This window comes from Aptenodytes forsteri, unplaced genomic scaffold (genome assembly GCF_000699145.1).
Source record: "Aptenodytes forsteri isolate BGI_AS27 unplaced genomic scaffold, ASM69914v1 Scaffold349, whole genome shotgun sequence".
Taxonomy (NCBI): Eukaryota; Metazoa; Chordata; class Aves; order Sphenisciformes; family Spheniscidae; genus Aptenodytes; species Aptenodytes forsteri.
In genome coordinates, this window is record NW_008794452.1 from 187,244 (window position 1) to 199,591 (window position 12,348).

Consider the following 12,348-nt stretch of genomic DNA (forward strand, 5'->3'; position numbering starts at 1 on the left):
CAAACCAAAAAAACCCAACCCACAACACAAAAAAGCAAAACAAAAAACCCACCACAGAAAAAAACATTTGATGTTGTCTTACTGCCTTTTACAACGGCAATTAAACACTGCATTTGGTCATAAAATGGGAATAGTAGGTAGAGTTTAGTCCATCTATTACGTTTAACAAATCAGGTTTTTAAACAAAACAGAATTTTATCTTGAATGTGGAATGCATGACAAGTAAGGAAACAGTCTGAAATGTCGTTTTGTATGCCTGTGAGCACTGTTTCACCGGTTTCTTGCATTTCCCCTGCAGGAAGGAACAGCCATGCTTTTAGAACACCTAGCTGGGAGCCTGGCCTCTGCAATCCCTGTGAGCACACAACTAGACATTGCAGCGCAGCATCATCTCTTTATGATGGGTCGAAATGGCAGTAACATCAAACATATCATGCAGAGGACTGGTGCTCAGATCCACTTCCCTGACCCTAGTAACCCACAGAAGAAATCCACTGTCTACCTCCAGGGCACAATTGAGTCTGTCTGTCTTGCCAGGCAATATCTCATGGTAAATAATACTTTCAGTGAAAATCGCTTGAAAAAAATGCCAGGTTATAGAAAATATGCTCTTTCTGCATGTATTTATTGGTCAAATGTAAATTAGCCTTAGAGAGGAGGAATTACTACTCACATTGCAAAAAGCTGATTCAGCTGAGTGCTGTATTTTTGTCAGTGTTTTGTGAGTGTTTGTAGTTATCTAAAATATTTGTAATCTCTGGTATCATGATTTGAAAAACGACCTTGGCAATGTAAATGCAACATAAGCAATTTAAATTTACGATAACAATATGCTCCTGAGTAGAAGGCAGACTTCTAGAGGGTTTTGTTGTTGTTGGGTGGTGGGTTGTTTGTTTTGTTTTGCTAGCCTGCCTTGTCCATGTTTGTCAGGTAAGTAGGTTTCTTTTGGGAGGAAGTGGCAGGAATTTCTTAGTTCCTATGCAGGCGAGTTTTCAAGGAAACTGGGGAACCATAGGAAGTACTTACTCATTCTGCAGTCTCGCGTTCTTTCTAGTACTGTAGCCCCAGTACTATAAGGCCTTTTATAAAAATAGATCTGGTGATGAATATTATTATTTATGCAGGTTTTTGTTGGTCTTTAAGCTTTACAGGAGCCTTTAGGCATTGTTGTGGTACTAATGTTTGTACGCAGATTTTCATACATGTGGATATTTACGAACAACTTATGGGAGGATTGGATTCAAATCCAGTTCAAAGCTGGTATCAGGATAAACCATGATACCATTAAATTCCAGAAGTCCACATCTCTCTTACATGGCACTGTGCCTTGCTGTATAGTGGAAAACAAAAATATGGTGCCTTTCTGTTTATACAGTTACATTCATATTTTTATATTCTAGGATTTATTGTCTGTAAATACTAAGAGCCTTATTCTATGTGTTTCCTTGGTGAGGTTTTAGTAGTACTTTTCTGGAGGTTCATGAAATAGAAGGAAATGCAAATAAGCTATCATACGAACATCGAAGTACACCTTTACTCTCTAAACTTAGAATTATGCGAGGGCCATTTTTTTGAAATATTGACGTTTGATTTAGTAATTCCAAACACATCAGTACAACTTAGTATGCCAAATCACGTGCACTATATCACCCTTTAAGAACTGTACTGACCAGGAGACTTGGTCTGTTTCAACTCACAGCCATATGTCCCGTGAAACTGTTGTTTCCAGGTTTGTAGATAAAACAAGTTTTAGAAGCAAATTTTGCAAAGAAGGAATATATCTTTTTAAACAATAAAAATTTGAAAGGCTGAGGGAAGAAGTAACTAACCAGATAAAAACTTACCTCCAATTCCTAACTTAGTAAAAACAGTATTTTTCAGCTTCAGATAAAAACACTTAAATATGCCAGTCATGCCAATACCTACATACAGATAGATAGCTGCGGTCGCTCTCAGCTTCTCTTGAGGTAAATTTCACTTCACTTGTTTTGTTCTTGGGCATTGTTCAGTGGGATGAGATTTCTGTGTTGTAGAAAGATTTCCTGCAAGGTGCGACTGCATGCTGGCCGCCTCACTGCGGCCACTGTTATCGCCTCCTGCCAGTTCCTCTGATTCAGTCAGAGTAACAGCTGATGCCGTTTCTCAGCTAGGCAGCACAAGTGTCCTACGGAATTGGAGAGGTGGTTTAAAAACAGTGATTTGATCTCTGCAGAGCTCCTAGGAATAACTGTCTAGAAGCATCTGAACATCAATACCAAGAAAAGAAATACTGTATCATTTTTCTGAACTACTAAACTGTTGTGATCTGTAATTTTCGTAAGAGACTAAATTTGAGGCAGAGTTTACCATATCAACAGACAATGCAATGCGGTGCATAGATACCTTACAGTAGGACATATGTAATGTATTGGTGCTCTTTTTAAAAATTGCTTAGCAGTATGTCTAAATGGAAACTTTAATATCAACTAGTAACTAATTTCATTGAGAAGGCTATGAATTCTGTGGTGTATGAGTTGTGAATATCCCTTATCTCTGAAAAGAGTTGCAAGTCTCAGTTTCTAATCATCAGCATATTGCTTACAGGAATATATTCAATGTGGTGGTTAAGACAATACTCATAGTAGTGATGAGGGCAAATTGTGAAAGGAAGAAAGGATACCTAGTGATTTAAAATTAAATACTTTTCTAACCGACGGGGTTTTGGAATCTCATTTAAAATGTTCTTGTTCTATGTCTTCCCCTTATTCCAAACCCTTTGGTTTCGTCTGTATTTTGATCAACACTAAAAAATACTGAGACTTACTTTTCTTAGTTTTGCATATAATAATGAGGACTGTACTATATTTAATTACATAAGGCATTGACAACTTCAGTTTTGTTCACTCACTTCCTGTCAAAGAACATTATTTGGTCCTGTTCCTCTCTCATCATCATCATCATCATCATCATCATGTAGGTGCTCTAAACACACAATAACAAAACAGTAGTGTAAAAACCGAGCCTTTTAATATGCTTATAAAACCTGACATTGCAACTTTGAAGTTTCTGGTTTTCCTGTTAACCTTTAGTTGCATTTTCATTCAGCAGGCTTTCGGTGAGACCTTCTGATATTACTTTCTGTAAGTTTTGTAAAAAAACAGTTGGAACAACCAAGTATGAAATGCTTTCAGCAGTTCTGTTACTGTAAAATCCTTGATTATTGATTTCAGTGTTTTTAAATAGACTTTATTTGTAATTGTTCTTTTCAGGCACGTTCACTTTGTGGAGTTAAGCTGTGTTTGTCAGTCTTCCTGAAGTCAAAATAGTTAAGATGCCTTGCTTTAATTTTCCTTAAGTTAAAATTTCTTTAAGTTTGGGAATTACTGTATAGCTATAGATGGTACTGTTGAGGAGTGCTATTTAAATATAAAATGATATTGAACTAGTGATCTGAAGAATAAATATACCTATTTGCTGCTTTTCATTCTGAAGCAAAAGCAGGAAACTGATTAAGTAAGACCGCTTTCTTGAATGTATCTTACTGTGGCTCTTTTCCTGATAACATGTGATACTATGTTTACTTTCTTGTGAATCTAATTTCACAAGAAGTAGGATTTGTTTTTCACTGACTTTGTACCCTCTATTTTTGTTATTTTATGAGAAGTAGCAGTCTAATAATTTCTAGATAGCCTGTGACCGTTGAGTTTTTTGTTGTTTTTTTGATTTGGGCTTTTTTTAGGGGTGGTCTTTTTTTTCTTTTTTTTTTACTTACAGTTTTAGTATTTCAAGTGTTTCAGAGATGTCATCCATATCACTGGAAAATACTTAGCTAGCTGGTCTAGGACAGGGAAAGACAAAGGTAAAAGTTAAGACTTAGGCAATGGTGACTTACAGAGAATTTTTTTCAGAATTGTGTTTCCTTATCTGAAACATAGTTTAACGTGAGCCATTGGAGTACGTGAGAGTCCTGCTATCAATTCCTGACAATATTTTGTGCTGATTTAATAGGTAATAGTGGTTTCTGAATTTGAATCCTCCAGACACCTCTAAGTCTGTATAACTAGCTAATGTAGGGTGCATATGTGCTGATCGGAATGTCAATATTCAACAAATCATTTCACCCTTATACCACCAAATTGTTTGTTCAGAATCCCAGGGTAGAAAGATACACCTGTATTCTTGCATACAAGGAAATGGCTTTACTTAAAATTTCATCCTTGCTATTTTTTCTGAACTTACTGTATCATGATGTACATGTGTTACAATCTCTGTATTTCAGTTTATTGCTAACGTTTTCATGGGAAAAGGGTAGGTTATAAGTTTTATGAATCTTTGCATCTTGTCTTTTCAGGGTTGCCTTCCTCTTGTGCTCATGTTTGATATGAAGGAAGAAATTGAAGTAGAACCACAGTTTATAACACAGCTAATGGAGCAGTTAGATGTCTTCATAAGCATTAAGCCGAAGCCAAAGCAACCAAGCAAGGTTGGTGAAAAGCTAATATATTCTTTTTATGCTTTCATGACAACTTTTCAGAGCTGATGAGTTGACATGTCTGCTCCTCCTCCCTAACTTAATGGATCATAAACTTGTGAAAGGCATATATTTTCTGCTTGAAATATCAATTTAAATGTTATAACAGCTCTCCTTTATGGTAATTTGACTTTTTCATTAAATATTTGACAATACAGAGATTAGCTTTTGTATGGAAGATACTGATAAAAGAAATAAACTATGAGGAGATAAATTGTATCTGACTAGAACTACTCTTGATTTGTTTTTAGAGAAATTCGTCTTAAATTGCAGCTCCCCCATGTAACTGCAGTGTTCTTTAGCAATCAGAATTAAACAAAAACAACAGAAAATACAAACAAACAAAAAACCCCAACCAAATAATATGAGAAAAGTCTGACTGTGTTCTACACAAGATGTTGAAAAGAACCACAAGAAACAGAATTACAAAATACCTCTAATGGGAGATGTTCATTGTAAAATATTCAAGCAAGTATGGATAGGAGACTCTGTTATCTGCATGGTTGTATCTAACACCATAACAAACAAAAATTTCAAAATATTAAATGACCATTCCATTGTGTCAATAAGTAAGCTTCTTTGTGTAGGAATATATAAAATCAATACAAAGAAACATCGTGTAGACAATGTACAGGAAACAATGTTTTTCATAATTTAATTTTCTAGGCATTTGTTTGTTTATTCTCAGACAGCTATGAATTTAATAGCTGAATTTAGTGTGAACAACTTTTTTGTCCACTTTGAGGTATAGACCTCTGATAGAAGATAAGATTTTAGTTATTGGTTCACTTCTAGATCTTGGGGCACTTAAGATTTGGTATACCACATAGCACCAAGGTACAATAATAATTGTTTTTCTTAGACAGAAAGGGCTTTCATCATTCTCATTGTCAAAGTGCATACAAAATCCCTAAACTTAGTGTCAAAGCCACTGAATTTGAGTAGTTGCTAATGGACATTATCTCATGCTGTCTCACACTGCTGTTACTGATAGCCATGAGGGAGTGTTAAGAGGTGTGTGTTGTAGATTCATGTTATATAGTTGTGTTACTCATTGGTTTTCCTTTTTTGTTGTTTTTTGTTTTCTTTCCCTACAGTCTGTGATTGTAAAAAGTGTTGAACGAAATGCCTTAAATATGTATGAGGCACGGAAATGTCTCTTGGGACTTGAAAGTAGTGGAGTTACCGTAGCATCAAATCCCTCTGTCTCATGCCCTGTTGGTCTGTCTTGTCCTGGTTTGGATATCTTGTCCTCAGCAGGACTAGGACTCACTGGGCTTGGTATGTATTCTATTCTATATATATCTTTATATTTTTTCTATAGATACATATTTGTTTGAAACTTAATTCACTTGTACTAGAAAAAAGGACCAGATGTGTATTTTGCATAAGGAATCATGTTAAAGCATTAGAGAATTCCAAAAGCATCTGGCCTTTCAAGGGCTTGTTGTTGTAAAACTTCCTCCAAGGCTTTCACAATCAGCCGTGTGACTCATCTCTGTAGAAAATCCCCTGGAAGCTCGCAAACCACTCGGTTGGAAGTGAAAGGGGGGGAAATACAGGTGAAGTAGGACATTGCTTTTACAACTTTCAGAAGAATCTCTTTCAAATGAAATTTCTTCTTTGGTAATATTGCAATGTCTCAGGCTGTCCTGAATTTGAGTAGGTACTTAAACCTGTCAACAGTACCATGAAAGTTAACATAGCTAACACCACATTTCAGTTCTGGCTGTATCTCACTGTGATTGAGGGATGCACGTGCTACTAGTTTAGACCTTCCTATCCTAAATTTCATACTGATAAGTAATGTGTAAGCTTTCTATCTTAATGTAATCTTGTAGAAGCGCATAGTCCAGACTGGAATTACCATTTTATTTTCAAGCTCTGCAAATACCCTATTATCAGAACTGTGTAGAAAACCAAGCAGTCTCAGAAGAATTTGGTGACAAATCTTGACACTGGTTCTTGAAACTCGGAGTTCTCATGTAACCACCATGCTCCCTTGCGACCTGCCATCCAGGAGTGCTGTGTAGTTCCATGTCAGATGCTTTCTTGGGGGTCACACGGGGGCAAGTGTTTGTGCCATTTGACTGTGATTTTTTTTTTTAATGCTGCTTTTGTTACCGTTCTTGTCATGCCTGCACTTTGGGGTTGTGTCTTTACCTCTTTAGAGTATAGTGCTGAACTGCCTTGTGAATGCTTTTACATGAAGAGCTGGTTTGAGAGAATGCTTTGGGAATAAGCAATGCATTTGGGGGATGATTTGCAGTCAGTATTGAAGATGCAAAAAGGAATTGAACAGTTAGTGTGGAAGCAGTGGTTCTTTCATATGAGCTTCTGAGAAAAAGGTTATTGTCTGAAATGAAAGTAAGGTTGTGCAGTGCAGTTGCTTGCTTGTTCTCTAAGTGATGCTTCTTTGAAACAAACTGACAGAAGTGATGAAGGGGATACAGAGGGATGGTGGGGCTGAGAAGCAGCCAGTGCAGAATCGTTGTTCTGACAATAGTTAGAGTCCAGTAGAAGGACATGAGATGCTGCAATTCTTCTTGAATATATGATTCCCAGTTTAAGAATGCTTGTTCTTAATGTGTTCTCTGCACGAAATTAACAGCAGGTTTAATGTTAAAATTTGTTTGTAAAATACATGCTGGTGCAATTTAGTGGGTTTTTGTTTAATTGGTACTCTTGTAAAAATGTTTTTCTGTAAGTCTTAACTAAATATTCGCTTGTATCATTTTTTGCAGGCCTTTTAGGTCCAACAGCCCTGTCAGTCAACACCTCAACTGCTCCAAACTCTCTGCTGAATGCCCTCAATAGCTCTGTGAGTCCCTTACAGAGTCCAAGTTCAGGCACGCCTAGTCCCACGTTATGGGCAACATCTCTTGCTAACGCGAATGCCACAGGTTGGTAGAAGTTAAATGTAAATTAAATTAGTTGTGCAACAGTAAGTTGTTAGAATGACTATTGAAAAGTCCAGAATCATTCATTCTTTAGAGTCTTAATAATTTCTTAAGTTTATCTTAACACAGATCGATAAGTATCCAAATTTATAATATAAGCTTATGACATGCTGTCACATGCAATGTTTTGATCTGTTTTATATAGGAAACTATGTTAACCTACAAAGTAATGGTTAGATAAAGCATTATGTTTTTGGCATGCAATTCTAATGGAAACTTGTTTAGTGATGTATCAAAGCCACGTAGAGATTTATATAAAGCACTATAGTACTTGAGAAAGTTAAATGAGAAACTTAATCAGAACATAACCGAATTTTGTTACAGGTTTTTCTGCTATTCCCCACCTAATGATACCGTCTACTGCCCAAGCAACTTTAACTAGTATTCTGTTGTCTGGAGTACCTAGTTACAGTCAGAACACTCCCTCTCCACCACCAGGCTTGACTCCTGTTGAAGTCCATGTGAACGGCATGCAATCAGAGAGTAAAAAAGGCTCACCTTCTTTAAATGGTCATGTAAAGGTAGGTGATATGATGTTACCTCTGGAGAACCAGCTCTGTTTGTAATAAACCTCTACTAAGAAGAGCTGAAAGAGAAAACTAGCTACATTAGTAGATTCTTAAAGCTACTAATTTTAGAAATTGAACAGTGGTGTTTTCAAAATACGACTTAAAGATTGAAAAATGGAACATTCAAGCATATTGTTCTCCTATATCAGGAATTAATTTCTTGTTCTCCTGCACAGATAGAAAAGGGAAATTCTTTCAACATTTCCTTAAGCATAACAATCACTTTAGTGATTTTTGACAATCATTTCAGACCTCAAATATCAAGTATGCTGCACTGTCTGCCACATCGCTAGGAGAAAATGTGTTGAGCACAAACCACAGTGATCCGGTAAGACAAACAAGTACTCATGGTGCCTCAGAACAAGTAGCTGCCAAGTCAAATAGTGCAGAAGGTAAAATTCTGATATTTTATTCTTTTGTCTGGTAGTGTTTGTGCAGTCTATGTACAGTTCATGAAACAAAAATGTAAATATATTGCCTGTGCGTTGGTTTTGCAGCCATGTTGAAGGAAAATATCGCTGGATGTCCCAGATTTGTTTTCAAAGAAAGTAAATAGAAGGTGTAGTATCTGAGCTGTACTGTTGATAGAAACACCTTAAGTCAACATAAATGCGCTTGTAACATTTTATTTATTCCCTAAGAGCAGAGGGAAATAACCTATGAAAATTTTAGTATGTTTTGCAGCAGCTTAACTTCATTGCTTAAAACAATCTCTGCTGGTTTAAATGACGTATTTTTTTAATGCAAGGAAAGATTTAATGCCTTTGAGAAGGTTATTGCATAAAATTATGTGTAGATCAAACCTAGATGACACTGGCAAACAGAATTTATTTACATGTTTTATGACAACATTTCAGTTATGCTGCCTTTTAGGAGCTAAAGGAACTAATGAACTGTTCCTGTCATTCTTGGAGGGAGGGAAAGCCAGTTCCACTTCAAACTTGAGCAAATATGTGTAAAGGCCTTGTTTCCCTTGCAAATACTGATCAACAAGGAGATGCTCTTTTATTAAGGGTTGTGGTCGTTTGAAATGCTGATTTGAATAAAAGGTACATTGCCCAATTAAGGTGATAAATATTTGTAAAAACACATGCTAAAGATACCTGAACATTAAGAGGGGAGCTTTTATTTCAGCAAAAGTTATCTGAGCACCTGGCAAAGCTTATTAAAACTGGATATAAAATCAAATTTGTTTGAAATACTTAGTCACTTCTGATTGTCAGTCTTCAGATTTAATATTAACTAATATCACTTAAAATATTTTTTTTTTAAAAAAGATGCTTAGTGTGTCTACTATATATGTGAATACTAGCACCTTTTTTGTGCATTTGAACTTACATTTCTGACCAAGTTGTTATCCCTGAAGACTAGAATAATTCTGTAAGGAGGAAGAGCAGGTTTTGTTCTATAGTTGTCATTCCTTCAGTAACTTCACTAGAACATGAGGGTTTTGTTTAACTATTCTCTTCATTGGTCTTGTAGGTTGCAATGATGCTTTTGTAGAAGTGGGCATGCCAAGAAGTCCATCCCATTCAGCAAATACCAGTGATCTGAAGCAGATGATGAGCTCTTCCAAACAGGCCTGTTCTAAGAGACAAACGGTTGAATTACTGCAAGGCACCAAAAACTCTCATTTACAGTAAGTTAAATGTGCAAATACAGATTAATGGAACTTTCGCCGTGCAAAAATACTTAACATGTTTTTGTAGGTAGAAGGTGTGGTTCAGTCATAAGATACTCAAAGAGCTGATTTAAATTGGACTTGATTTTTCATCACATTGGGCATTAATAACCTCCCCAGTTTGTCTGATAATTGCAAACTTCGAATGCTTTTTGTACATCTTAAGTATTTTTCTTTGGTTTGAAAAAAATAAATGCCTTTCCTCTCCCACAAAAGAGTGGGGATTTTTTTTCAGAGTAAGTTTCATTACCTATTTCTAAAGGATACATTTGTTACACTTTCCTTTTTTTTTATTGATTGCTTTGAGAACAACTTCTAACTGACAGCCTTTTTCCTTTTGTGTGTACTTGAGGCTGTTCTCTTAGAAAAACAATATTCGGGGCATAACAGCATGTTCTCAAACACTTGTCTCAATGATTTTTTGTTTGTTTGGGTTTTTTTAATGAGCCAGCAGTGGGAAAGGCTCTTTTGAGTCATAATATGTCTTGGCAACACAGGTTTTGTGCTTAATGCAATGTTTTAGCCAATCTACTTTAAGTAGTGTTTTCACTGTTCCTTTTGGGAACTGTTTATCATCACTCTTTTGAGATGCATATTTTCTCTTACCTGATTTATATACACTGTTAAAGCTATAATATGTATTTCATTAATTCTGCTCTCAGAGTTTAGAAATCCAAGGGTTCCTGCTTAACCAGACTCAGTTGTTTGTATGTCACAGTTGTTTGTATGTCTTGTTCTTTTTGTTGAGGATGTAGTGTTCACAGTTTCCTTAGGGCATTTTTCTGGGGTAGTCTACAGCATCTAAAACATGGTCACTTTGCTTTGAAGTAAGAGTTTATACTCTTCTAGAGTAGGCATAAAATGTGGCTAATTTTTAGAAAGAAAAGATTACGTTAAGAGGGGCTTTGGCATGTAGGACTGCAATTACTGAAGCTTTAAAAGCAAGTAGGACCGATGTTAACTTTCTTAGTCCCCATTATGCGTGTCTCTTTATCCTACTACTGTCAATGTTAAACCTGCTGGCTGAGCAAGGCTAAAAGGTATGAAGTCACACTGTGTAGGGATTGCATGTGATAATTCCAGATACCAGACAGCTCAAACCTGAATCTATAAACTATGCCTCATACTTGATAATATAGGAAGCAGCAATGTGTGCTTTGTTTCACTGACAGAGAAACAGGTAAAGGGAAGCTGAGACTTTGGAAATATTGCTAAAAACACTGAGATGTTTGTGTACTGGCATTTCTTGAATTTGGCTGCCAAACTCCTCAGGGTAAAGCTCGATTATCAAAATTGCATTGAATGTTCACTGCTTGTGAAAAAGAAGACTGGAGTTAATACTGACTTTGCTCCTGCAGTACCACAGAGAGGCTGCTGTCAGAAGCAGAGTTAAGTGCTTCTGAAAGTCCCATGGCTGATAAAAAGGCTCCTGGAAGTGAACGGGCAGCAGAGCGAGCAGCAGCTGCACAGCAGAACTCTGAAAGAGCACGTCTAGCTCCGCAGCCGTCATATGTAAATATGCAGGTATGTTTCCCTGAAGAACCCCAAATCTAGTGCAAAACTTCATAACTGCAAAGTGAAATTACCATGGAATGCCAAGGTGACCACTGACCAGCAGACTGACTTGCCATTACCGTTTCAGTAAATGCACTTCCCAGCAAAGTCGTTAACTCTTTCAACTAAAGAGTGGGTTGTCAACTAAGTCTTGAAGACAAAAAAGCCCTTATGCTTCTGCTGAATAAGAAAAATTTAAGTACAGAATAAATTGCATAGCTATATTAGTCTCACAAGCATCATTTGTGTGTAAAAAAAAAAAAAAAAAAAAAATCTTACATCGTTGCTTTGAGAAAAGAGAATTATATATACAAAAGACATTTTACAACTTTTCATAAGCAGTGTCAACACAATTTTTTTCTATAGCTTCAGGTTCATATACAGGGGGATTTACTGGAGTAACTACACTGGTTTTGCTTTACAAATATGGATCTGTACATATACTCCTTTTTTTCTTGTACTGTTCCTACTCGGTTAACTACAGCCTACTACTATACTATAAAGTACTGCCGTGTTATTGCAAATCTCCCCAAAGAGAGAGACCCCTTTGACTGTTTGTCAAGCTGTCGTAAGAGAGTAGTTTTCAGTATAGATCTGTCGGTGTGGGCATAACTAGACTGCATGGGGTAGTGGAACAAGATTAAGGTTAGTGTTTTACAGCCCTTTTCCTTATCAGAGCTCTAGTTATTTCAAGTAGTGAATTTAACACTTCAGGCCAAATACTGCTTTTTTGTAGTTTTATGTGTATGTTTAGACTTGATAATCCGTAATTCAAAGAAGTGTAACTTACTCAACCAGGGGTATTTAAACTTCAAATCTTCCATTGTCATAGGTAGTGCAAATACAGGGGTTTTTTTAATTCTCTCAAAACTTAGGTTCTTTTCCTTTCAGAAGATGAGTGTATGGAGAAGAACTAAACTTGAAAGATTATTAAAAATAACTGTGGTGGCTAGATTTGCTGTCTAAAAAATATATTATCTTTTTTGTACTGTTGAGGAATGTTTTAAATGCTAAGAACACATGATAAAGGAAGAGAAACTATGCTTGGAAAAAGTCTGATTAAAAAAAAAATTA

At 36.2% G+C, this 12,348-nt stretch overlaps 1 protein-coding gene across 1 annotated transcript in view; it reads left to right on the plus strand.

Annotated features, from left to right (window-relative positions):
- The window catches only part of BICC1 (BicC family RNA binding protein 1), a 73,940-nt gene that overhangs the window by 51,103 nt on the left and 10,489 nt on the right, over nucleotides 1-12,348 (plus strand). Inside the window, exons 7-14 of the mRNA XM_009290498.1 lie at nucleotides 299-550; nucleotides 4,331-4,462; nucleotides 5,608-5,791; nucleotides 7,255-7,413; nucleotides 7,795-7,991; nucleotides 8,290-8,431; nucleotides 9,522-9,678; nucleotides 11,079-11,244. Coding sequence (XP_009288773.1) covers nucleotides 299-550; nucleotides 4,331-4,462; nucleotides 5,608-5,791; nucleotides 7,255-7,413; nucleotides 7,795-7,991; nucleotides 8,290-8,431; nucleotides 9,522-9,678; nucleotides 11,079-11,244 — 1,389 coding nt within the window. The remainder of the gene's footprint in view (nucleotides 1-298; nucleotides 551-4,330; nucleotides 4,463-5,607; nucleotides 5,792-7,254; nucleotides 7,414-7,794; nucleotides 7,992-8,289; nucleotides 8,432-9,521; nucleotides 9,679-11,078; nucleotides 11,245-12,348) is intronic.